This window comes from Aedes aegypti, chromosome 2 (assembly GCF_002204515.2).
Source record: "Aedes aegypti strain LVP_AGWG chromosome 2, AaegL5.0 Primary Assembly, whole genome shotgun sequence".
Lineage (NCBI taxonomy): Eukaryota > Metazoa > Arthropoda > Insecta > Diptera > Culicidae > Aedes > Aedes aegypti.
The window spans coordinates 41,618,903-41,646,062 of NC_035108.1; the positions used below are offsets into that span (position 1 = coordinate 41,618,903).

General features: G+C 37.7%; 1 protein-coding gene across 12 annotated transcripts in view; it reads left to right on the plus strand.

Annotated features, from left to right (window-relative positions):
* The first annotated feature begins 9,581 nt into the window (after positions 1–9,581).
* Positions 9,582–27,160, plus strand: part of LOC5570466 (gamma-aminobutyric acid receptor subunit beta) — a 233,463-nt gene continuing 215,884 nt past the window's right edge. For 7 of the 12 annotated variants that reach the window (XR_002499536.1, XM_021840621.1, XM_021840618.1 and 4 more), the window contains exons 1-2: positions 9,582–9,761; positions 10,786–11,607. Coding sequence is in view for 11 of the 12 variants with exons in the window: in XM_021840621.1 (XP_021696313.1) it covers positions 11,483–11,607 (125 nt within the window). In the remaining variant the exon portion in view is untranslated. The other 5 variants (XM_021840624.1, XM_021840625.1, XM_021840622.1 and 2 more) reach the window with 5 other exon arrangements.

Genomic DNA, 27,160 nt, shown 5'->3' on the forward strand with positions numbered 1-27,160 from the left:
CCTAGAGAAACCGTTAATCAAATCTTGGAGAAATCACTTTATAAATGACTGGAACAATAAATGGAAAAATCTGGAGGGATGAAAATTTTTCAAGTCATCCATGTGGAAATTACTGGAGATATTTCCGTTAGTTTTCTTGAGAAAATACTGAAATGTGATTGTGATCCACAGATTTTCAAATAATCTGTGAACGAACTTTGGGAGAAGTGAATTTTGAGGAGTGTTTAGTTTATTTAATTTTCAAAAATTTTTGAGCCTCAAAAATTATTTGAAAATTTTTAAGAGTTTTGAACTTAGACAACATGACATTGAGTAACTGCTAATTAGATTGAAAAACTCGGACTCGTTCCTTCGGACAATCCGTTTTTCAATGAGTGAAATTTTTCGTTTGAATTATTTATTGACTCCTCACGATTTTTAAGTGAAAAAATCGGAAAACAATTCTGTTGTAACAACTACCGAAAAGCTAAACATTACATATAATTTGCAATTGGATTAGATGGACAAATTAATGTGAAGATTTGCGAAAAAGTTATACGTCTTCTCAGTGAGAATCGAACTCACGACTCCCCGATCTCTAGTTGAGGTGCGTTACCACTGCGCCATGAGAGGACTCATGAACGCAGAAGTTAACCTGAATTCGATTTCAGCTCAATAATCACGTGGTCCTTTTTCGCAAAGTGCACCTCTTTCGGAAGAATTAGATGCCCATCCAAACACAACGCTTTCTATATATATCTATATATATCTGCACGGTTTTTTGAAAGCTAGTGAGCTCATATTTTGCAACAATATGCGTCATATTAAAGTGCTTCTTATTGCAAACTTTCAGTCAATTCGGCCGAGAAAAACCCCCCATGCCAAAGTGAATCATGGAAGTGCCCAAGTAGATCTGCACCCTATTTTGCTTAAAATTGAATTTACGCTATTATGATATTAGTTCATAGTAGTTTGTAACGGATCCGTTCAAAAACGGATTGTCAAAATCGGGTCATTAACCATATTAACCCCTCTACCGGCAGCTTCATTTTTACCATCAACAAAATAATCAAAGCGATAACTTTTAAGTTGCTCGATATTTTTGCACCATTTTTTCACAAGTTCTCAAAAAAACTCTTCTATTTTCAGAATCTGTGTCAAAATTGGTCATTGGTTATCTGGATCCGGAGATATTCCAAAATTCCTTGGGGGACCGACGCGTTAACCATAACCCGCGTTAATTTCTTAGGCTAAAGAATTTTTATCGTATTCGGATATTCACTCTTCTGAATAATGCATTAATGCGAGTATGTTGTGAAAAAATGAAGCAATTTTGGGCAGCCCCAATTTGTCCATCTAATCCAATTGCAAATTATATGTAATGTTTAGCTTTTCGGTAGTTGTGAAACTTCCACTCGGCTGGTTAGCCGTAAACCACGATTCATAATTAAAAACAAGAATTCTGTTGTGCTTTTCTATTTTGAAATACCCTAGGTATCCAAACAAATTTGGATATAAATCCGGAATCATCATCGAATTCAAAATAATCAATCTATGAATCAAAAATTTAACTCATCTGTAATTTTTCCTAATAAATTCATCAAAATCGAATGAACGATGGCAAAACTGGAGAATTTTGAAACTTTGATGTCGGTATCTACTGCTGTAAAGGTTAAGACAATTGCCTTACAGTATTCGATCTAACGAAGGTACGGTGCTGCCATCTGGAAAAAGTTTACTCTATACGTGAAGCGTCGAAAATTTAACACGACAAGGTATAGGAAGTGAAATTTCAAATGCTTATAAAAAATTAATTACAATAGCTATTTAAATTTTTCTCAGTACTTGTTGATAGACTATTGATGGGCTACATTATGGACACATTATTTTGATTTTTATATTTTATCCTCAATATTCTGCGGTTTCTATAGCTTATCATAAATCTAACCCCGTACACTTAACAGAATTTAATTAAATTTAGTTTTGAATTTTTTAGAAGCATTTGAAAATTGACTTCCTATGCTTTGCCATGTAAAGAAATCGGAGCTTCACGCATAGGGTCAGCTGTGGTAATTGCCTCCGTCATCGCGAATTTGGCGTATCTATCCGAAAAAATATGTTTTTTCTTTTCAATTAGGGGTCGTGCAGAAATTTTGTCACACTATATGAAGGGGATAGAGTAGGTAGTCAGATACAGTGTGAATAAACACAGATTCATTTTTTAAATTGAAATAATATATGCATCTCCCTTGCTTAAGGCGGAAATGAATCGAAAGCATACCTCAAAACTCCAAGAGCACAAATCTAATGAACCAGACAGCGGTTCAAGTTGAAAACTTTATCGATTGGCCAGCCAGTGCCCAATTGATCAAGTTTTCAACTTGAATGGACGTATTGTTCCCAAGATTTTTACTTAAATTTGAGATGTCGCTTTGATTCACTTTCACGTTCACCTCAAAGTCTCCCGATGTTACCATGTAAAAACTAAATTTTATCTGTTCCGTCTTTGCCCGGTAGATGGCAGCAAACCATCATTTCGCCATCAATCACCCTGGTTGCGGCCATCGTACAGGTTTTCGTAATAAATTTCGTAATAAAATACGACACAAATCATCCGAAATCTTATCCGCAATTTCCAACCGCACCGGCACCACTTGCACTCTTTTCCTTTGATCAATGTTCTGGATTTTCTCAGGCGGCGCGCATCATTGATGCGTGCTACTAGTTATCTCTCCTTTTCTCTTGGCGTTCCTATGCAGAGCAAAATGTAACGTCAACATTTGCTGTGCATAAGAACAGCGGGAGTGTAAGAGAGATAACTAATAGGCGCATCAATAATCTGCGCCATCTGAGTAAATCCAGCACATTGGGGACTCTTGTTCCACGAAAATATTGCGAAAAATCTTATTAAATTTGGCGGAACGAAACGAAATCGTAAAATAAAAATTCCGCTTATATTAGCTCGATAGAATTCCGCGGATTTTCGTTTTGAAGTGTGTTTGACGGAATCATTCGGTATTTTGTATACCCTTATTAAAAAGACAATGTTTGTTTTCCGATTGGTACATGTTTCGTTAGTTTCTCGGACTAAACAGTGAAGGAAACACGGAATGTTTTTACAAGCCCCTTCCGAAAATATATAAAAAAATATACTTTACGAAACAAAATCATATTTACTATATCGAGTTTCTAATCGAACTTCACGAAACATTTTGATATTTCTATTCGTTTCGTCATTTCCAGTGCTAGGATTTTTACGTGTATCGTTTCGTTTCGTATCGTCATGACAAAATTCCATATCGCATACCCTTACGGGATGGCTATGCCTCGGGAAGAGCTATGAGCGGTGACGAGGTGATGAAATTTACGCCCTCCTGATGCATACGCGGACTCGGCAAGTCTCTGAAAGCCAGCAGTCAGTTCTTCTTCGGAGCCAGAGGACTGGAAAGCTCTTGAACGTTGTTCGGTACATAAGTTATCAGTGGAAGGAGGTAGTGTCGATGATGATTATGGTAATGGTGGAAAATCAGATACGGGAAGAGAGGGATGCCTTGAATTTTTATCAATAATCTGAACTTTAAGATTCGTTCCGCAAACAAGATTTGTAAATCTCTCAAATAAGGAAGATACAATCGCATTCCTCATGTACTTTAGCCTCCTCGTTACGCAGATACTATTTAATTAAATTGGACCCTGTTTTGTGCCACAGTGTACAATAATCTAAATTGAAATCTACAACGGGTTGCTGTTACAACCCTTTTCCATTATCTGTATCCCGAATCCTTTCCAGATTAGGGTTTCTCCAATCATAACGATCCAAACAGCATCGAAATGTGTCGCAGAAGTACACTACGAGCTTTTCGCATCCCGTTCAATCGTCAAACGTTACTGAGCCACCAATGTAATTGCTTCCTTATTGCAGGCAATTGAAACCATTTCTCCTATCATAAAGCCAGACCATTAATCCTTCCCAGGGCTGCAGGGTTCCGTTTCTTTCGAGCGATGGGGCGCTCATCGCTGCCAGAGAAGAGCATCATGTATACTGTTTATGTAACAGGATGTCGACTTTCGACTTTCCAAAAAAAAAAAAACAGCAACTTCTGAAGATATATGCCAATGAGCGTTGTAACCACGTTGAAACAAACGACCCATTCAAAACAAGGAAGCACCCGACTGTAGTAAATTTGTATTAGCAGTACTTAGTAAGTACTACTTACACACGAACTTTTAGTAGATGCATACATCTATTTTACAACTTCCATCTGAATTGGATTAGTTTGATCGGTGTATCAAACGAAAAGGTCTTAGAGATGCGAAAACAAACTTTAAGGGACAACATATCGAAACATTTGGAGATTCTATAGGGTGTATGCACCAGTTTTTGCCACCATAAGGAATAATATTTTATGAATCAACCAAAAGATAAACGATACGATAAACAAAAGTTTTCAAACCTTTTTTTTAGCAAAAAACTCGTCATGCTTCACTTAACCCATAGAGTAAGGTGGGGCAAAAGTTCGACCTTAGTGGTATAATCATAGTTTCCAAGAAAATAATAGCAGTTGAAACAAAACAAATACCATACAGTGAACTTTCAACATATTGGCTATAATTTTGCTTAACAAACTTGTGTCAAAATATTTACCCATTTTTAGTTATAACACTTTCAAAATTGATTGTCTAATTCGAACTTTTGCCCCACCGGTGGGGCAAGAGTTCGAATCTAGTGTGGGGCAAAAGTTCGCTGGCTAAAACACAAAATATCGATACTTTTATGACAGACATACTTTATACCAGCCGTAAACTTAAGTTTGCCGAAAAATACACACTAAATTTTCATTTAAAAATTGCCCAAAACAGGGTTACTTGTAAAATATTCAAAAATAGCAGTTTTCCGCAAAACTAAGTGGATATGTAAAATTTTGGGGACATTTTTCGCACGTTCAGGCAAATTTAGCTAAATTTTTACATAATGTTTGGATTTTAGGCAATCTGTTGTATTTCCCGTGAGTTTATACATGGGTCGAACTTTTGCCCCGCTAATTCGAACTTTTGCCCCACTATGGGCCAAAAATTTTTTCCAAACATTTATGCAAAAACTAATACACCTCAAAGCATCCTTATGATAGGCCTAGAAACGCCCTCACATAAAATATTGAAAAAGATTTTATCTTCATTTGGTTCCATGCAACGAAAGTTTGACCGAAAATTACAATATTTACGTCGAAAAACGACAAACAGCCATAACTTTTTCAAATCACAATCAATTTTCATGATATTTGGAGTGAATGTCTCTTACTTGAATAGCATTCGAACCACCATGACATTTATAAGTTTGGTTTTGTATTGAGCTAGAAATCTTAAAAAGAAACTCTTGCCCCACTCGAACTGTTGCCCCACTTTACTCTACAGATTCTCAGCATGGGCCTTAAAGGCCCAGCAATCAAGTCACAAATCGAAAAAAAAATTCCTTCTGAGCGCGCGAAACCAAACGCAAACTGAAAAAAAACTAATCAAAATCACTCCGGATGCGTGAGAACGAACTCAAAAGCTTGGGCCTTCCAACCCAGACACGAATAAGTGTATCAGATATGGCTCAGAAAAACCAAAAAATCACATAGGACAGTGATATTTTCTACAAAAACCTATTTCTTCATTGTATCAACTTTCATTTGAAATTTTATCTTGCTGCTTGAAGGAATAGTACAGTCTTTGACTATGATTTCATTTCAAAATAATATACCTTAAGAAACAAATCCTTGATATTAAAAAAAATGTTCAAGATTCCCCGGTAATTTTTTTTTCTTGAAACACTTTTATGATTATTCACTTTGGCATAAGTAGTTGTAATTAAAAATTATGTATTTTTTCGTGAAAGATATTTTGGTCAATTTTAATGGCTGCGGCATTTGGAAACTCTAATGATAAAATTAATCAAAAGTTGCCGGGAATGTGATACGCTTCCCAATTCATGGTAAATCATATTATTACGGCTTCCAGCTCAACTATATTCCTTGTGCAAACATGTGATATTGCAAATCGAGCGAGTAAGATGAGTCGAGTGAAATAAGGTTTTGATATTCAACTTACTATCATTTGAGATCAACTTCGGTGAACTCATCCAACTCGTCAATAACCTGGACAAAAAACACCAAGAAATGTCAAAACGCTTGGTAGTACTGGTAGAGAAAGGTTGATGAAATCCCGACCAGAACCACATAACAAAATTATAACACATTCCTATCAGGAGCTGTTAAAAATAACAGATGTTGATAAAGTTTTGTTATCAAGATGGCTTTGTTCTCAACTTGTTATATTATTAGTAACACATTCATAACAACATTTGTTATATTTTTGATATCCCTGTTTTAAGTTTGTTGCAAATAACATCTGATGTCATAAACTGTAACATAGTTTGCAATAATTTTGTTATTTTGTAACATCCTTGCAACACATTCTGTAATTATTTTGATATAATTGTAACAGGGTTTGTTATATTTTAGTTTAATTTGGTGCAAATTTTGTTAGAATTTTTGTTATTTTAACTACTAACGGTACATGTTTTATAACAACCGGTGATATAAAAAAATCATATCAGGGGAACACATTCTGTTATAAACTTGTTTCTTCCGTCAAGTCGGGATGCAATTCTAAAATAACGCATATCACGTATTGAATGGCTCCATTACCCCGAACGCAACTACCTCGAACGCCACTACCCCGAATGGGTCACTACCCCGAAATCCATTACCCCGAATGGATCATTACCCCGAACGCCACTACCCCGAATGAGCCAATACCCCGAATAGTATGAGATACACTGCAGTATCTTGTTTTGCGGTCAGAAATGCATCTCTAATGAAAATTGGTAATTAATGGCGCGTGAAATTCGTCAGTAAAATGTTCACCATATATTTTCCCTTCTTTTATATGTCAGCTTTTCTTTCAAAATATCTTGTGGCAACTATCTTCTTCTCATTCTTTCTAAGACAGTGCCTGTTTATCAGATCATTGGGCACTTTCGCAGTTCAAGGGTTCATTCTCAAATTTCATAACCCCAAAAAATGCCATTTTTGACAGCTACATTTTTACCATTGTTTGTATGAAAATTCTACATGTTGTGTATTGTATGTTCCCTTCAGCGTTACGGTATTTGTGAATAGGCTTTTAATAAAATAAACCTTTTAATGACCGAGAGCTTTTCTTGTCAATTTACTATTTTTGTGCATGTGCCTCTATACCCAGGGATGTCAAGGAAATGTTCAATGCATAAGATCCGCCACCGGTGGAATTCGAATCCATAACTCTCAACATGATCTTGCTGAACAGCTGCTTGATCACAGGTATTTTGACTTCTAGGTGGTGTTCATATTTCAATTTTTTTTAAACAAATATTTTCCTTTCTTATGAATATAGGTTGTTCCATAGAATCACGTTGTTATAGTGATCATACACGTCATAGTTGCAAACATTTCACCTGAAATTTGCCCTTTTTTCTTAAATATGCTGTTCTTTTAAGATTTCGATGAACAAGCTAGGCACTAATGTATCCATATAGAACAGCTTTTTTTTAAAGGAATATATTCTGAAGGCATTCACTAAAGTAAATCCTGCTATAATTCTTATCAGAAATTTTCCCTTTCTTTTATCTTCTTGTATTAAAATAGACAAGTCTCTTCTGGATTTGCTCACCACTTTTCTGCCATCATCATTTCTGCATTGTCTTGAATCAAAAATATTTTTTTTTTTTTGAATTATCTCATAGAAATCCAATTGATGATCCCACAAATCATCAAAAGTTTTTACTGTAGTGGCAATCAGAGGCCGCCGTTTTTCTAACATGTACAAGTGTAATAACGTTTCCTTGCTATAGCGGAACGGTTGTCTATCAGGTTGGTCTTTAAGCGGGTTCCATAGAACAACACTTGCAGCGACTATATCAGGGTGATCTTCCATCGCCATCGTTTACGAAACAAAATCTTCAAGAAGATCTTAATGCTAGCAGCCCGACACTAACAAAATGGGTAAAGGAAGTGGGTACCGACGTTCAATAAAAGACTTTACTATATCCTAATTTTGTGCATATTATAGCTATCCTTTTCATAATAAATTCATCTTTCTTTTCGAAAAAGACTGTTCTTCAGAGCATTGCAATGTGGCTATGTGAATCTCACTAAAATTAGAGGACAAATCCAAACAAAACTTAGTATGTAAAAATTAGCTGATTTTTTTATCTTCTAATAATTTGAAAACACATTGTTGAGCCAAACTCGTTAAATACTCATAAGGAATCGTACCCACTTTCCCCACGCTTTAACTAGAATAAGTCTCAAAATGTTTTGCATTCAGGGTAGTGGCGTTCGGGGTAATGACCCATTCGGGGTAATGACGTTCAGGGTAATGGCGTTCGGGGTAGTGTCATAGAGTCGTATTGAATGGTGGCTGGATAGCTCGTGTTCCGTTCAAAAATATTAGTGCATTGGTACATCAAAGCAGTCTTCAAACCACAAAATAATCTTTAGTTTCTTACACTATATAATGTTTATCAATTGTAACTACCGTAAACCGGAGTAACATTGATCAGTTTTTGCGATATTTCTTAAATTTTTCATTTGAAAATGCAAATGTCGCAAGTTTTATATTTTTAAAACAAGTACTGGCACCCACCGCTCATGACTATAGACTGTATTGTGGTTTTCAAAAGATTGAAATATGTTTAAATAAATTTTTAAGTGAGTTTTTGATTTAGCCTATATGGGGTAACATTAATCACCCATGTAAACAAGTTCGGTTATATTGAAAATGTCGTTACTTACTAAAATCATGGCTCCTGAAGCCGAATATGAGAACCAAACTCGTACTTGTAACTTTTTGAGTTATTACAAATAAAAACACTGTGAACCGCAAAATACGCCTAAAGGTAGGCAATTGCTTAAGAAAATCCTTTCAGGCATGACAAATTTAGGCATGAACAAAATGCAATTTTCGCACAAACCACAATTTTTATAAGCTCATGAATGTTCAAAAGAGAGGTACCCCTAAATGTTTATCTCTGACAGATACGCGTATTTCGACTACCACTTGCAGTCTTCTTCAGTGTCAGTTACTCGTATCCACTCCGTCATTCGGTTATCCATTTGGCTTTCGACATAATGTCTTTTGACCAAATGTCAAATATTCTTGGACGTCGAACGGGTATGACCCCAACAGGTAATATATCTAGAAACGATCAGCTTTAAACTACATAGGATACTCGTTTCTTATAGTTGGAAGTACCATTTTACTTGTAAATGTAGTTAATAATAACTTTTTCTTATTCCCATTCCCCATAACACGAACTGACCAACTCTCTTTTCAATTATTGTAATTTTAAGCTTTCCTAAAAAGTAAACCATAAACATTGCCAACAATTAATTGCACCCCACAATCATCAACACGACTCGAATTTGTTCTGAATATGCATCCATCCAAAGTTCAGACCGTCACGGTACAACCACCTCGAAACGGGTCCTGGTCCTGAGAGAAGCTTTCTCGCGCTCTCGCGCCCCGAGTTGTCCGGCGGAGTTTCAATTTCGGGGCAACAACGACAGGATCATGGCCGGGCCCTGGCTGACGGTTCGCTCAGTCGTACGAGAAAAGCTCCAGCGAATGGAACGCCAAACGCCAAATGCTGCACCCAGTAAAGCGGACAAGGACGGTCCGGAACGTTGCTCCAGGTCCAGTTCCAGCTGAATCAGTCGACAGAATAAGTGTTGATTTGGTGACAATGAGCTAGCAGCTGAGTGAGTTTAGTTTCTGAGTGATTTTCCGAGTTTCGAGTTTTCGAAGGCGTGGTAGTTGGGTGTTGTTAAGTCCAAGCGCAGTCAATTTGGAGTAGATCGATAGCTCAAGGTGCTGAACACCTCTGTAGAAGAGAGCGAAAATGAAAGAAAAGAAGAAGAAAGGAAGGATTTCATCCTATGTGAGCTTTCGAAGGCTGCTGGATCCGTCGGTTGAATGGTGGTATTAGTGCGCAGGTGCCACGACGGAACAATTTTGCACACCAAATGGAAAAGCTTTCGCGTCGGCCAGGATTTTCCTAGTATTTTGGGCTGCAAGCTTTCGGTTTCATCGGGGGTGGTTTTAGGAGAGGACGAGAGCGAAGGAGCGCGTGAGCAATTCAGGACAACGTTTGTGTCATAACGTGTGCAATTGTGATCGCGAATTTATTGTGTGAGAGCTTACAGTAGAAGGCGGAGAATGCCAGAGACAGGGAGAATTTTCATTCACAGAGCTTTCGGAGCGACTTTTCCAAGTGTGTAGTTTTTTTTGTGTGTCCCACCCAAAATATTCTAGTCTGAGATAGAAATTCAGCCAGATATGGCTGTTATTTTCGCTAGCGAAATGAAATTACATAAAATTCTGAACAGTTGAACCAAATAGGGGCTGGAATCCCTGCTGGAAAAGGGCCACGCTTGGCCGGATTTGGATTGCGTATTAAGTTTGGTTTTGATTGCAGGGAAAAGATTTTTCCCTGCAATTCAGATTTTCAGAGCGGATTAATGCCCAAAGTGGTAAGGTGAAAAATGTGACAAGTGATGGTCTTCGATGAAAACTAGGTGTGATGGCAGCTGATACGAATCGAAGAAAAGTTCGCAGTGTGGGAACTTGACTAGCAGATGTGGATTTCAGTTGATTTGTGCTTGGACAGGATGTCGAGGAAAATCTCGGGACCTCGTTTTCTTGTGACGGAAGCTTTCGGCCCAGTTTTCAGTGCGAAGTGCGACGTTCCTTCATTCTTTTCTTGTCTTACTTTCTTCTTCCTAGGATAACAGAAAATGAATTCGATAAGCTGCAGTAGCGTAGGACGATACGAAGGCATTAATATACTAGCAATGCGAAAATTCGCTCGGTGAAATGAACAAATTACCGAAGAAATTGGGGTGACCAATAAAGCAAGCAACTTCAGTGTGTGTGGTGGCGAAGAGTCGAAGAAGAAGACGACGACGACGAAGAAGAAGAGAAGAAGAAAAAGTGCTTTAAATAGATGGTTGGAGGTTAGCGAACACCGAGAGGTTCGACCAGAAATCGCCAGAGTGGACCCACAAGCGGAACGGCCAGGGGTGTAGCAATTCTGAACAGCATCCCTCCCCTGATCCCGAGACTTGTGGGAAGATGAGACGTACCGAAAGGAGCACATAAATTGACAACAGCAACATCCAGCTTTTACCTCAATTTTCCAACACAGAAAAATACAGCAGCAGTAGCAGCAGCAAACAACAACAACAAAAACAACAACGCAACTGAAGCGAGAATTGAGATCACTGCTTTTTGCGAGAGCAGAAAGTAAACCTATAACACACCATCGGAGCAGTGGGAACCATCCATTTAGACGACGCAGTAACAAGAGGAATACAGCAACGAAGACCTCTGCTGTTCTCAGCGTAGTAGAAGATCCAAAAACCGAAACCGATCCATACGCTAGAGGGAATCTAGACGCCCGGGAGTCATCCGAACTGCAAAAATGTCGCTGGAAATCGAAGTGCCGCACGTCAGGTGCCCCTCGTTAGGTGTCCTCATACTGACACTTAACCTGGCGCTGTTTTTGCCTCAGACTATTAATAGGACACCGCCATATGTGCTCGCAGGGTAAGTCGATAAGCTAAACTCTAGAATTATTTATGTTTCGCAATTAACTAATTCGTCGTTGGGTTCAAAATTAAACTTTCGGATTAACGTTTGGAAGATCTCGGGATTTTACACTTACAGTCTTAACGAGGTTGTAGCCTAGGCTAAACTATGCGTGAAAGCTCAAAATGTACAGAAATCTGCGTTGAGTAAACACTGGACTCTATTTTTTTTTATATCACGAAAAATAATTTAAAGAAATAAATTATCGCTTGCCTGTGGAATCTACTAGTAGGAAAAAATGTTTACCATCACAATTGAACTAGTTACAGGGTTATAATAAACACTTTATTTTTAAAATTTAAACATTTGAATTAAAGTTTCGGGCTATACAATTTTTTTTGACCTTTCGTTCTCACGACCTTCGAATGTTAGAGAAGGGAGTAAGGGATAATAAAACATAGGGATTTAAATTCAAAAATAACTAAAACTCATCGGTTTTGTTAATCAATTTTCCTTGCTTTCAGATTTTGATAGATCTTTATCGAACTGTACCCTGTACCTTCACGAGGGCTCAAAGATATTTAAGTAGAAGGTATATTCGAAGAACGACTCAACATAGCTATTATTCCTTTGCTTCTTGCTGGCTCAACGTACAACTGCGACGGAGCCTGCTTCTCAGCTCAATGTTATATGAGTTCTTCATCAGTAATTAACTGAAAGAATTATTTGTCAAATGATCATTTCTGCAATTGTATGTAGTGAGACTAGCACAAAGATACTCTATATACTGAGAAATTAAGAAATTTTCCAACTTTAAAAGATGCTCGATCGACGGGATTTTAACAGACACCGACACGTTAATGCTTCCAGTGTATGATTTGCCCTTTGAAGGAAGCACCACACTAGACAACGGACTAGCATGCAACGCCCAGTGGCACAGTTGAAATACATTCCTGACGAAAAGTTTTTCGAACTGAAGCGGGAATCGAACCCACACTCCTTGACACGATGCAGCTAAATGCTTGGTAACACTATCCGCACGGCCACGAAGCCGGATTTGAACTCTCCAGCTCCAACTGATCCTACTGAAAAACTGTGCGTGGTTTAAATATTGATCTTTGCTCATAACCTCTCATTTTGATTCTTGAACATATTATGAGTGTCCTCCGAAAAATTCTAATGATTTGAATAAAAACCCGAAACTGTGAGTGTCCACTCGAGCATTTTTTATAATGGAATCTATGCTGTTTAAAGTCCAGCTTCCAACTCGAAACTATTTTTGATCGAACGAGAATCTAACTTGCCACCATGAGTATGGTCTTGCTGAATTGCCGTACGTGTATAGTCACGGCTCTAAGCCCCATTGGCATATAGCATACAGGTTTATCCCTAGAGTTGCGATTCATTTCACTCTGGATTTTTTTTTCTCTCCATCAACTTTTCTTCTCACCAACTTCGAAAACCAACATCGAAAATATACTAATATTATATCAATTTGGATCATGGAGAAATTTTCATCGTTTAAAGGTCAAGTTGTACACTGGCCAGAAAGTGCTACTAGTACTTTACTTTTACCTTCTGCTAAACTTGTTTCAGCATTTTAGCTATTTTCTCAGGCTGAAAGAACGAAAAACCATTACAATTTTTATGTGAATTACGGCATTAAACCTCCCAGATAGCGGAGGACCACAAAACCGCACTGAATAATACAATTTCAGCAGTCTTACAATTGTAAGAAAAAGAAAGCAATTTGGTCACGGTAGAAATCGCAGCAGCTGGATCACGCATACCTGGAACCACGATATTATCAAACTTGAATGAATCTAGAATTTTGCTTTGCAGGGTTTTAGTTTACGATCTTACCTTTCAGAAAATTCATGCCTCGAAATACCGTTTTTATTCATATTACGGACAGCTTCAAATTCCAGACACTCTACTTTGTATGGGAAACATTTCACACGAAATGTTTCAATTTTTGCCGTTCAAAATTTTTCAATTTCGAGGCTCATTTTAGTAAGCTTTTTCCAAAAAAATTATAATGCCCAACTACCTTAGATGTCTCTTTAGTGGTGTGACGATTTCAATTGATGATTTGACTGTTCCATTAATGATTATCAAAAGCTGTCCGGAATTCGATCCAAAGTGTCCAGAATATGAGGCAAAAGTGAGGAAGCGTCCGGAATAAGAATCATGTGAGAGGACGGACCTGGTGTAGTGGTTAGAACACACGTCTCTCACGCCGAGGACCTGGGATCGAATCCCATCCCCGAGATAGTCACTAAAAATTTCAGTGACAACTTCCTTCGGAAGGGAAGTAAAGTCGTTGGTCCCGAGATGAACAAGCCCAGGGCTAAAAATCTCGTTAATAAAGACAGAAAAAAAAGAATCATGAAAAGGCCACACATTTTGATTTATTTAAAATTATTCAAGTTGCGGAAGCGTATTCTTTACCCACCATTCGGAAGATAAGGGCTTCCTACGCTCGATAGGGCTAAGGAATCATACAGAATGATTTATTTTGTATGCTTCTTGCTGGGTTATACTTCAGTGAGTCCTTAAGTGTCCATAATATGAATCAAAACGGTATTCTATCGGTGAAAAATTGAAATATTCGTGTTTAAATAGTTTATATGAAAATTCCTAGGAAGACGACCCATCAGAAAAGTATGAGAGAACCTTTAAAAATTTTTCGAAATATGAAATAAAGTAAATAAAATTTAAAGAATCTTACATTTTATTACTTTTAGTTAAGGGCTCATGTAGCATATTGCATTACGGAGCCGAATAAATTTCGAAATTATTTTTCCATGTCGACATTTCAACTTAGCTACCTGTTTTGCCCAGCTGAAAAACTCAATGGAAACAAAAAAAGATAACAGTTACTAATTGTTTTCTTCGGTTTCTAGCCATTAGTCAACATTCTGTTGAATAATTTGTTGAATAATAATATGATAACAACGATACAAACTAAGAATATTAGCGATTTTTACACACATTATACTGTATCGCTGAGCACGTTTGTAATTTATTGAAGACAACGACTTCTACACAGTGTGCGCTAGTATCAGCCATGCAAGTCAAGTTCAATGGAACTTTGGAATCAATTTAATATTTCAGATTTCTTAAAACATCGAGCCAACTTTCTTCAACATTTCATGCATATCTAGCAGTTCTATACAACGTGATTGATATTTTAATAACCTATCATAGCTGTAGTAATTGTTGCTTGTAAGTCATAGGCAATAAAAAACAAACGAACCCAGAGACATAAATTGATGCATAACCTAGATGAAGTCGCGACTAATTCCCATTCCAGCATATCACGAGTCTTCAATACCTGTGATTAGAAATGTCAAAACTTCCTTTAATGTCATACGTTTAAGTATTTTTGTCAGCTAATTAAAATGCGTTGAATATGGGGTTAAGTCAACTTGAATTTTCATAGATCCATAGGCATTTAAGTTATAAATGAAAATGACTCTGAATGTTTGATAAGATCAATCACTATATAGAAAATTCCATTATCAGAGTGCAGCTGAATGTAAAAGCATATAAAACTGAGCTTTTCTCTAGCTAACTCGTCAAAAGTCAAATACGTCTCCTAACCCACAAACAAAGCGATTTGTTGAAGCGGCTAAAAAAGAAATATGTTCAAAATTTATTCAGTTCCGTAATGCCATATGCTACATGAGCCCTTATTTAATAGCAATAAAACGTTCTGTTCAAGATTTCTTCAAATCTTGTTTGCATTATTTAAGATTTTTTTTATTCAAAGGCTAAGAGTCATGGAAAATATTTTCACATTCTATCTGATGGGTCGTCCGCCTAGTACTTATTCATATAAAGTATTAAAACCTCGTACCGATCCTATTCTTAGCACTTTTGAATCACTTTGTTAATCATAATGTTGTACACGCTTTATCCGAATGAACTGTGTTTAATATTGTTTTTTATCTTTATTAACGAGATTTTTAATCCTGGGTGACTCTCTTGACATGAAAGGCGTGTGCTCTAACCACTACACCATGTCCGTCCCCTGGTCATTTGGGTGCGGCTTATTTTTCAAAAGTTCTTGAAACCAAAAAGTCGTGTGCTCATATAAATTCAAATCACATAAAAAGAGAAACCTTTTGAGCTAAAAATATTAAGATCTAGTGGTGGCGCAAGCATCTTAAAGGTTAATTTTCAAGTTATAAAAAATGACCTTCAATGAAGTGAGCATAACTTCGTTATTCAACCAATTTTGAAACTTTTAGCAATATTATCTTCCAAATTATATTTATGTTAACTTTGGAGAACATCAAATTTGTCTGAAATCGAAAATAGTCTTGTTTAAAATTGTTCTCACCAAATGTTTGCCTATTTTAATGATAAACCATCTTTGTTTCATCATAACTTTATGAATACTCTACGTGCTTTCGAAGCTAATTCAGTTGTTTTTAACTGTGTATACAACACATTTTACCTAAAAACTGTTTTGACTTAGTTATTCAGCAAAATCCACTCAGAACATGATAATTTTAATGAAAAATATCAAATTTCTTTGGATTAGTATTTTTTTTGCTGGAAATTGCAAAACTAAAGTTCATAAAGCATCTTGTAATAATCACGAGTTGAATATTGCATATATGGTTGATGGCTTCAAAACCTTGTGCTTTCTTCAGAGGGCTGTAAGAAATCCATGGAGGCTAGAGACGAATTCCATCTAGAATGAGTCGAAAAAAAAAATAAAAATCGGTCTCGATAGTCTTCGATTTGGATTAAATTTTGCACATGTTTTTGGTATGGTAGAATAAGTGTTTTCCATAGAAAAATTGATCAATCTGACTCAAGCGTAACTTTTGAAAATGGCCTATAAATTTTTGCATGCAACTTATTTCAAAAATTCTAACTCGGAAACTGTTGATTTTAGAGAAAAATGTTGTATGAATAAGTTGTAGTGAACCGTTTGGACTATTAGAAAAAAATATATACTGAAAATTTTTTTTATTAATTTTCATAGAAAAATCAAAAATAATACTTAAATTTAAAATTACACAAAAACCCCATCTTTAATATTTTTTAAATTTTCACCATAGAATCTTGATGGTAAACAGATGTTTGGGACAAAGTTTCATGATGGAGAAATTTTTAATAAAAAAGTTTTTCTAATAACAACTTTTGGTCGATTTTAAAAATTTTGATTTTTTGTCAAAATGAATACGTTCTGATGATATAGTAAGCATCTTTAAATGATTCTAAGCCACGATGATTATATGAATAATTTATCTAGAAGTAGCCATTTTCGAAATAAATCGAGTTTAATGCAAAAATTTTTTATTTAAATATTAAAATCGGTCATTTTCATTAGTTATTCGCGATTCTTCATCAAGGAAAATAAATGAGTGGAAAGTAATATGGTCTTTACTCTCGGAAACGTATTTTTATTAATGGAGAAACGCGATTAACTTATGAAAATGGCCTATTTTATTAATTAAACAATATTTTTTGCATTAAACTTGATATAATTCGAAAATGGCTACTTGAAGAGAAATTATTCATATAATCATTGTGGCTTAGAATCATTCAAAGATGCTTACTGTATCATCAGAACGTATTTATTTTGACAAAAATTCAAAATTTTGAAAGTCAACCATAAGTTGTTCTTAGAGAAACTTTTTAATTAAAAATTTCTCCATTACGAAACTTTGTCCTTAACATCTGTTTACTATCAAGATTCTATGGTGAAAATTTAAAAAATATTAGAAATGGGGTTTTTGTGTAATTTTAAATTTAAGTTTTATTTTTGATTTTTTTATTAATATTAATAAAATATTTTTTCAGTGTATATTTTTTTCTCATAGTCCAAACGGTTCACTACAACTTCTTCATAGAACATTTTTTTCTAAAACCAACAGTTTCCGAGTTAGAATTTTTGAAATAAGTTGCATGCAAAAATTTATAGGCCATTTTCAAAAGTTACACTTGAGTCAGATTGATCAATTTTTCTATGGAAAACACTTATTCTACCATACCGAAAACATGTGCAAAATTTAATCCAAATCGAAGATGGTCGAGTTCTGTGACTGACCGATATGACATGGAATTCGTCTAGAGTGGTTCAAAAAATCGTTTTTGCACCACACCACTCGATTCGATTCTAGATCAAATTCTGAGTGTCCTTCCAAAATTTGAGCTCATTCGGATGAAAATTGAAACTGTACAAGCCCTTTAAAGTTCATATGAGAACTACTATGGGAAAAGCAAGCAATTCATTCAATCGGTTATAGTGTTTTCCCATGTGCTCTTGGGGATTAGAACTACGATGATACTGTGAGATACAATAATCAGCTACAACTTTGCTGAATACCGTTTTTATATCGGACGCCCCAGTAATTAATTATTGATTTTTGAATGAGTTATAAAACTTTGGCTATAATAATTGGGTTGTTCTGCAGGCATCACTGGATATACGCAGTAAAACATAGTAGCCATGATTTGTGCGTGCTATTTTTCGCGCCAGATGCAGCAATGTTGCCTGTTCAGAAGGTAAATGAGCACTGTTGAAGAATTTGTGACTGGATATAAATCAATAACTAATTAATGAGGCGTCTGATTTGAAAACAGTCTTCGGCAAAGTTGTAGCTAATGAATGTATCTCACAGTACCAACGTAGCTCTAATCCATAAGAGCACATGGACAAATACTATGACCGATTGTATGAAATGCTTGCTTTTCCCATAGTAATTCCCATATAAACCTTAAAGGGCTTGTGCAGTCTCAGTTTTCATCCGAATGATCTCAAAATTTGGGAGGGCACTCAGAATTTGATCTAGAATCGAATAAGCGGTATGCATAGCATAGCATAGCATAGCATAGACTGACTGTACATGTCAATGGTTGCTACTCCGTGATTGATCGGAACTGGTAATAATTGCACTACGATCCAAATGAATAAGGGATGGGAGTTTCCGCTTACTCTCGAAGTGCAATTTTAGCAGATCTAATATTATTGATCAATAACGGCGCCGGCCAAGTCCTTACAGTCAGTTGGGATGGGGAAGGAATGTTAGGGTGTAACGATTGTTGCTTCTAGAGACCGAGAATACCTCTGCATCTCCACAATCACCACGGGAAGGGTGTTTATTAGTGAGGGAGGAAAAGATCTGGGAGTCACCTCTGGTCGGTGATGCGATCCATGGACAAGGGGGAAATATACGACTTGTATTTAAAGCTAGTTTTGTATTTTTGTCTCGAGAAGTTTTTGGAAAAATACGTCAACATCTATAATACGTCAACATCTATAATGTCGAACAATTCAAAAGACGTTTTTATTAATGACGAATACTGAAAATTACATGTATATATTTTAACTTATATGAAACAGGAATAATGCCGACACTTGTAGTGACGAACCATACATAGTTTGTTTGAAAATTACATATGAGTATTACTGTGCATTTTGTCTCGATATGGTAGAAGTTTTAGAAAATACGTCAACATTCACAATGTCGAACAATTCAAAAGATTTTTTTTAATAAATAATTTTTAATAATGTCAAAAAGAGAAAAATATATGTATATTCAAATTGTATAAGAAAAAAGCATAATGCCGACACATATAGTGACGAACCACACAAAGTTTGTTTTAATATTACATAAAAGTTACGCTTTCAAGAAAATATGTGTTATCATAAGCATGAAACGAACTCACCAGTTGGTAATCCATTCTCGACTGAACACAAAACTGACACTGACAGCAAAACTTCTTGGCGTCCCGAAAATAAACCGTCTTGCTTGGGCCTTCCCAAATACGTACCCAGCAAGACGCTCCATAACAGGTGAAAAAAAAAATCTCCGGCAACAAAAACGCGCGGATCCGTCACCAAAATCAATCGGACGACGCAAAACCGAACTGTCCTGCTTGGGCTTCACGAAGCACTCTACCTCTAGAATCGAATAAGCGGTATGGAGAAAAAACGATTTTTTGAACCACTCTAATGGAGGCGCATGGTAGCTCTGTTTTGGTCCCTACATACACGTTAGCACAATGTTTGGCATTTTGTGTCGATTCTCTTAATTTTCTTTTAAGGACTCCATTTAATTATGATGTTGCTAGCAAGAAATGATCTCTACTTTGTGATTTACCACGAAGAAAATGCCGGAAACCCTTAAGGTGAATTTTTAACATTGCTATATGTATCTTGTTGAGTATTAACGAAAACATGATCCAAAATTGACCTTTGTAGATGGACAAAATGAACGTATTTGCAAAAGCTGCTGTAAATTCAAAGCCTATCAACCCTTCATACTTTTCACATTGTCAGCTCGATCGAGGTGCTTGTTCTAATGATCTCGTCGATCCAACATCTAAAGAAAGAGAAGGGTCTTTCACACATCTAGTCCCATACAAAATGTGTGATATAGGGGAGACATACGAATCATAAATGGAAAACTTTAGCTTGACGTATTCATCGATGTTCCCCAACATTGTAATCATTATCGATTACCGATCGATGATTTAACACTCACTTTTTTTAGTATACTTGGACAGTTGGTGGTCAAACTCTGAGTCGATGCTAAACGAATAACGTTGGGAAGTGCCCCGAAGCTGTACAAACTTCAAATTTTAGATTTTTCAAATCATGTGAACTGGTAATAAAACAGCTTAAATTGATCCTCGATTTTTTTTTTTCAAAAATATCATATATGTAGTTCCATCTAAACCGCTGTTTTGTACTAAATCTCAAACAAATCCTTCTCAACCGGTGTCATTTGAAAGTATATTTTTGTCAATATCTCTGCCATTTTTCAACAGATTTAAAAATTAAATGGGTCATTTAGTCAACAAAAATGGGACGTATATAATTGGTATATGATTTTAAAGAATTGCCATGTTTTAGGGGAGAGTCCTATATGCTCCGACACATTTTGTGCTAAATTAATTCAAACGTATGACACGTTAAACTTTCAACTCAAATTTTGAAAGCCATTCCACTTTTGGTACAAATATGCATTATTTTTAGGTGTCTTTTAAAAGGACACTAAATTCAGTAAACTTGTACAAGTGAACTAACTGATAGAAATTCAAATCAATACCGCAGAATGAAGATACAACATGTGTTTTCCATATGTCATACCGATTCATCACCTGACCGGATAAAATTACCTATAAGTGAGATAACAAAATATGTTTTACTTATTCGAGATGGGTGCAGGTCGTTAGACCGAATGCTGTTAGGCCGAATGCTGTTAGGCCTAATGCCGTTAGGGCAAAATAACATTTGATCATTCACTTCTTTTTCAAATGGCTAACACATGCATCAGTAATTTTTCCTTCTTTCAAAGGCTGTCCTTCTTTACCAAAGGCTGTCCTTTCTACACACTTGGAAAAAACTACCGACTTCGGTAATTCATTTACCGAAATCTCAACAGCTGAACGGTCGATAATGAGTTCGGTAAACAAATAAATAACCGATCAATCAGTAATTTGCTTCAGAAGAACCATCTGTCAAAATTGCTGATTGATCGGTAAATTTTACCGAAGCAAACAAGCCTGCAATGTAAATCAATTTACCGTAAATCTGTAACTTTCAAACCAATGTTGATCCCTGGAATCACCGAAAAACTGTAATTTTTTCATGCCATCGTTAATTTTGTGATGTTTAAGGCATATGTTGGATATAACAAAAACATGTTATACTCTTTAGATAGAATGTTTATTTTACGTTTAGGAACACGTTTTAATGAATTCAGTTTGCACTTAAAGGAAACGCCATGGCACTAATCGTAATCGTTCACTGCAATCCATGCAAACATTTTGCATCATTTTTAGCCAATGTGTTGGTGTTTGTTATAGCTCCATCGATGAACAAAAAGAAATTCTTGTCGAAGGGATTTGGCGACACATTGAAAACGTGGAAGCACTGAACGAATATTCCAAATTTTTTTTTTTTTTTTTGTTTAGAGAGACTTTACCCAGAAGGGGCATTCGTCTCTATTGAATACTTTATTTGAAAAATAAACATTAGTAACTGTTACATATTATATGCACTTGAAAATTCCTATCTTTTTCGTAAAGCTAATGAGTTTGGTTTCGGTCGTTTTTTCGTTCTGAAGAATTCTTCGTAGCTCGTTACTAATTCCTAGTTCTCGACGCGCCGCGTTGTACGACTGGCATGATGCCAATACATGATGAACGGACAGGTAGCGGTCACAGAGAGTGCATTTTTCACGAGGATTTTTCTCAAAGAGGTAGCGTTTCGTGAACCAGGCGTGACCAATACGAAGTCTAGTCAAGACTATTTGCTCCTTGCGGTTTGATCGGTCAATCCATCTTCCAACATTCGGTTTAACTATCTTCAAATTATTCCGAGGCGCTTGGTCCCAGGCTGATTGATGTGCACGCCAGATTTCTCGTGTAACCCATACTTTTATGTCTTGCGCTGGTACATCTTCTTCTCCAACTGGTTTGTGTCTGCCGCAGTTTGCTGCACTGTCCGCTTCTTCATTTCCTGGAATCCTAGAGTGACCCGGTATCCAGCAGAACCTCAAGTCTTTGTCTTCAATAACTTTTTCGATTTTTTGTATGTACGAATTTCTTGATTTCCCTGACTCCAACGCTTGAAGGGAGCTGACTGAGTCACTGAAAATTACAGACCTGGTTTTAGCACGATGAGCTGCATGGGCCAAAGCTGCAGCTTCCGCCGTGAACACTGAACATTGTTCAGGAAGACTTTGTTCAATTCTAATGCCAGGTCCAATAACTCCATACCCCACTTTTCCTTCTGCAAGTGATCCATCTGTGTACCAATGGTCAAAGTTTTCATAATTTTCCGAAACTAGTCGGCGGAAAATATCCTGTGCCAGATGAGGTGTTTGTCCAGCTCTGATTTTTGATTTTACAGTCCAGTCTATAAAAGGTTTTTTCTTGTTCCACGCTCTGTGGAACATTGTATGCAGTTTACTTAATTTTGGCAATGGTTTTCCTGTTAGCGTCTGGAATAAAGTATCGGCTTTGACCCATAGATTGCTAGTTCCGCTTGCAGATTTTTCAAGAGTTGCACACGCTTTTTTGATGATTGTCAGTGTTGCTGCGTGCTGAAATGGGAGGCATCCACTTTCCACCATCAGAGAAAGTATTGGAGATGTTTTAGAGCACCAGATGCTGTTCTGACAACTTGATTGTATACGGGAGAAAGTTTTTCTATATTTACATTTCCTAATAGTTCCATTCCGTAAAAAAGTTTCGAAATTACAATCGAGTTTCCAATATACAGCAATGTTTTCCGATCCGCACCTTTCGATATAGCTTTGAGTAGGTTTAGTCGACTTCCGCATTCTTCTTTTACGTGCTTCGTATATGCATTGAAGGTGCATTTCCGGTCAAATAGCACTCCAAGGATTCTTGTTACCTTCGGTTTATCTAGCTCATTATCGTTTAGAATGATTTTGGCGCCCTCAAGATGCCATCTACGGTGACGCTTTAGTTTGCAGCAGTGCATTGTGGATGATTTAGAAGAAGATAAGTCGAACCCGATACCTGTAGCCCATTTGTCTACTAGATTAACCGCTTTTTGGAGTCGTTTTCTCAGGTAACTGACGCGTTTTCCTGCAGCCACTAGGATTATATCGTCTGCGTACAGAAAGACTTGCACATTCTTTGGAACGATAGAAAACACCGAGTTCATAGCCAATAAGAACAGGGAAACTGATAATACAGACCCTTGAGGAACTCCATTTTCCAGGTGTTTAGACTTTGATAGGGCGCCTGCAAAACTAACCCTGGCTGATCGGTGCTGAAGAAAATTGTTGAGGAATTTGTTCATGTTTGTTCCAAGATTGTTCTCGATGATAGTATCTAAGATGTTTCTGTGCCAAACTTTATCGTAAGCCTTCTTAATGTCAAGGGTGACGACTTCGCAGTGTTCTCCTTTCTTCGCCGCTTCCGTGATGAATTCATCTAGTTCGGCGAAATAGCAAGTAGTGCCTTTTCCTTTGCGGAACGCGAACTGACGCGGGTGGAGTCTTTTGTTGAACTCAAAGAAATCCATCAAGCGGCGGTTTACCATCCTTTCCATTGTCTTGGCCATGCAACTAGTCAGTGAAATGGGGCGAAAACCATTAGCACCATTTGCAGATTCTCCCGGTTTTGGAATTGGAATAATAATGCTCTCCTTCCATGTCAATGGGATATCCCCAGTCATCCAGATATGGTTGAAGGCTTCGAGGAGGGTTAGTTTACAGTGAAAAGGCAGATGTTTTATCATGGGATAACCTATGTTGTCCACGCCCGTTGAAGTTCCATTTGCGCTTTCAAGAGCTTGAAAAAGTTCTTGAATGGAGAACTTTTGGTCCATAGGAGAGACGTTGTTTGAAATGAGATTAAGTGGGGTACCTTCTCTTAACAGTTTCTTCCGCAAGAACTCCTCGGAGTATCCTTCATTAGCCGACGTAGAAGCGAAAAATTCTACAAGAAAGTCGGCTATAGCCGTAGGGTTGCTATTGTGTTCTCCGTTGATTATCATTCCTAGTTTATTAGTGCGCCTCTTACCACTGAGTTTGTTAAAGCTTTGCCATAGCTGTGAAGTACTAGACTTAGTTGTGAATATTTCCTGAAAACTTGTCCAGGAATTCGTTTTGGCTTCCTCGATCATTCTTCTCGCTTCCCGCTTAGCCTCGTTGAACTGTTGTTTGGCTGCTTCTTTACCAGGACTGTCGTCTTTCAGCTTTCGCAGTTTTCGCAGGGCTTTTCTTCGGTTTTTCACAACTTGCTTAACTTCATCGTTCCACCAAATTTGTCGTTTCTTCCCGGGCATACCTTTAGTTCTGGGAATGGACTCCAATGCTGCTTCGTGAATGGCCTGTGTAATTTCTTCTATAGAGGTGACGGTGTTTGGAGGGATTTTATTAGCTACTATTGTTTCAAATTTTCCCCAGTCAGCATCCTTGTAAATCCATCTTTTGGTATATTGGATGGTCGGGAGCGGATTGTTCAATTGAATTGAAATTGGGAAATGATCACTTCCATGTAAGTCGTCGTCGCAAATCCAAGAAAACTTGGATGCGAGACAATTAGAGAAAAACGAGACGTCGATTGCAGAAAACGTCCCCGAAGAAGCATGATAGTGCGTTGGTGAACCGTTGTTGAGTGATATGAGATTGTTATCAACTGCCCATTCCAAGAGAGATCGCCCGCGATTGTTAGAACGTGAACTACCCCACACTTCGTGAGAAGCATTGAAGTCGCCACACAAGAGAAATGGCGGCTCAAGGGATTGTACAATATCAGTCAACTTACTTGTGAGAGCGTCACTACTTACGGATTGTGGGACGTAAATTGACACTATTGTGAGGTTCCACGGTTTACCTATTCTTGCGATACATACGAGAAGATCAGATGCAAAGTTGATGAATTCGTGAGGAATATCACGACGAACGCCAAGCCCGCTGATACCGCTGCCCATGCTTTCCGGTCGATTGCGGATCGACCATGCGTAGTTGTTGCTGAGTAGGTTATTTGTTCTGGTTGTCATCATTTCTTGAAGACAAATTATCGCTGGATTGCTGTCATCGACGATTTTGCGGAGCTCAGCATAGTTCCGCCATACACTTCTTATGTTCCACTGTAGCACAAAAGTTTGATTATTTCCTCCAGATGGGTTTGATGATTCCGATTCTGCTACGGAATGGATATGTTGGTTGATGGGAGCTAAATTAGCATCGTTTGGTGAAGAGCGAGATGTCGATTGTCGAGAGGTTGCTGTGGAGAATGCTGCGGCATCATTTGAGCTTAGAGAAGAAGATATGATATTACTTGCCTGAGACACAGACAAGCTCCCCGCACCAGCTGCCGCCACAGGCTCAATCCATGAACTGGGAACATCTGTGGTCAGGGCCAGTGCAGGGACTTGCCGGGGGTTTACGGACCCCACTCCGACGCCTCCTGAACTTGAATTGATTATCCTAATATCTTGGTTGACGGGATTGGCATCGGTTGATGAAAAGCGAGATGTTGATTGTCGAGAGGTTGTTGTGGAGAATTCTGCGGCATCATTTGAGCTTAGAGAAGAAGATATGATGTTACTTGCCTGAGATACAGACAAGCTCCCCGCACCAGCTGCCGCCACAGGCTCAATCCATGAACTGGGAACATCTGTGGTCAGGGCCAGTGCAGGGACTTGCCGGGGGTTTACGGACCCCACTCCGAAGCCTTCTGAACTTGAATTGGTTATTCTAATGTCTTGACCACCATTGATTGGTGATATTTGTTGGTTGTCACTTGAATTGTTTATCCTATTTTATCGATAGCTACCCTTGATTGGTATTGACTTCTGTCTGGCAACGGTCGATAGTTTCGCACTTGATTCGTTTCTGTTTATTATTTTACTGTTTTGGCTAATTTGGTCAGAATTTGGATTGTATGTATGAGAGGAGTTTGGTGTAGGGTTTTTGGGATTATTGAGGGAAGGATGATCTAAAAGCTGTATCGTGTTTGTTGAAAGAATGTCATTGGTTCTTGAAGAACTGGAGCCGGCCGAACAGTAGGGTCCTCCATCTACGGGCTGGGGTATGGCGTCCCGGATGGATTTTCCTTCCTGTTGCGCTTCTTTTAGAAGTGAGTGTGGTACTGCACATTCGCACTCCTCAAACCGGCTGTGTTGATGACCTAACAGAAATTGATTGGAGTTTACTGTATGCTGCTGATTGTTTGCGATGCATTCGATGGTTGATCGTAACGCTAAATTATTGGGTTCTACTTGGTCCATAATCGGTGGAGTTGGAAGAGTCACAATGCATTGGATCGTCTGTTTCGGATGGGTCTACCGCTTCGTTTCTGGATTTATTGATGGTGTTTCTGGTCAAGATGGGACTTCTCACTGTGTTTGGTTGTTTTTTCGGTGGTGGGGACATATTTGACCTGGAGGCACGCTCATTGTCATTTTCATTCGAGGGAGTTGTTCGTTTCGTTTTATGCTTTTTGTTGTTGCTCTTTGAGTGACTCGGTTCACTGCTCTGCGAGTTAGTTCTAGCTCTCATTTTTATATCCTCGATGTACTTTTTCATGCCTTGGTTTCCCGCCTCTAACTTGGCGATCCTTTCGTCTCGTTGTTTCAAGTCAGCGAGCAACTCCTTTATTTGAGTATCTTTCTCAGCGTTCTTGGTAACGATATCTTTAAATTTGGCTTCTAATACTTGAGTGACATGAGCCAGACTACTTTCAAGTTCTTCAATTTTTTTCTGTTTCTCCGCAAGTTGGGTCGATAAATCACTTAGTTTTATCTGATCCAATCGCGGCTGTGCAGCAATCCGAGCATAACTGCCATTTCCCGCCTCAACACGCTTTCTCGCATCAGCCTCTGTCAGGTTGCAGTCGATTTTTGTTTTGATGACCTCCATCTCTTTTTTGTATATTGGGCATTGTCGACTGGTGGGTCGGTGATCTTTTTCGCAGTTTCTACAAAAAGGGGCGTCTTCGCATTTTTCTCTTTCTTCGTGATCCTGCGAGCAGTTGTAGCAGCGTTTGGAATTCATACAGCTCAAACGAGGATGTCCGTATTCAAAGCAGCTGAAACATAACATCGGGTTTGGGT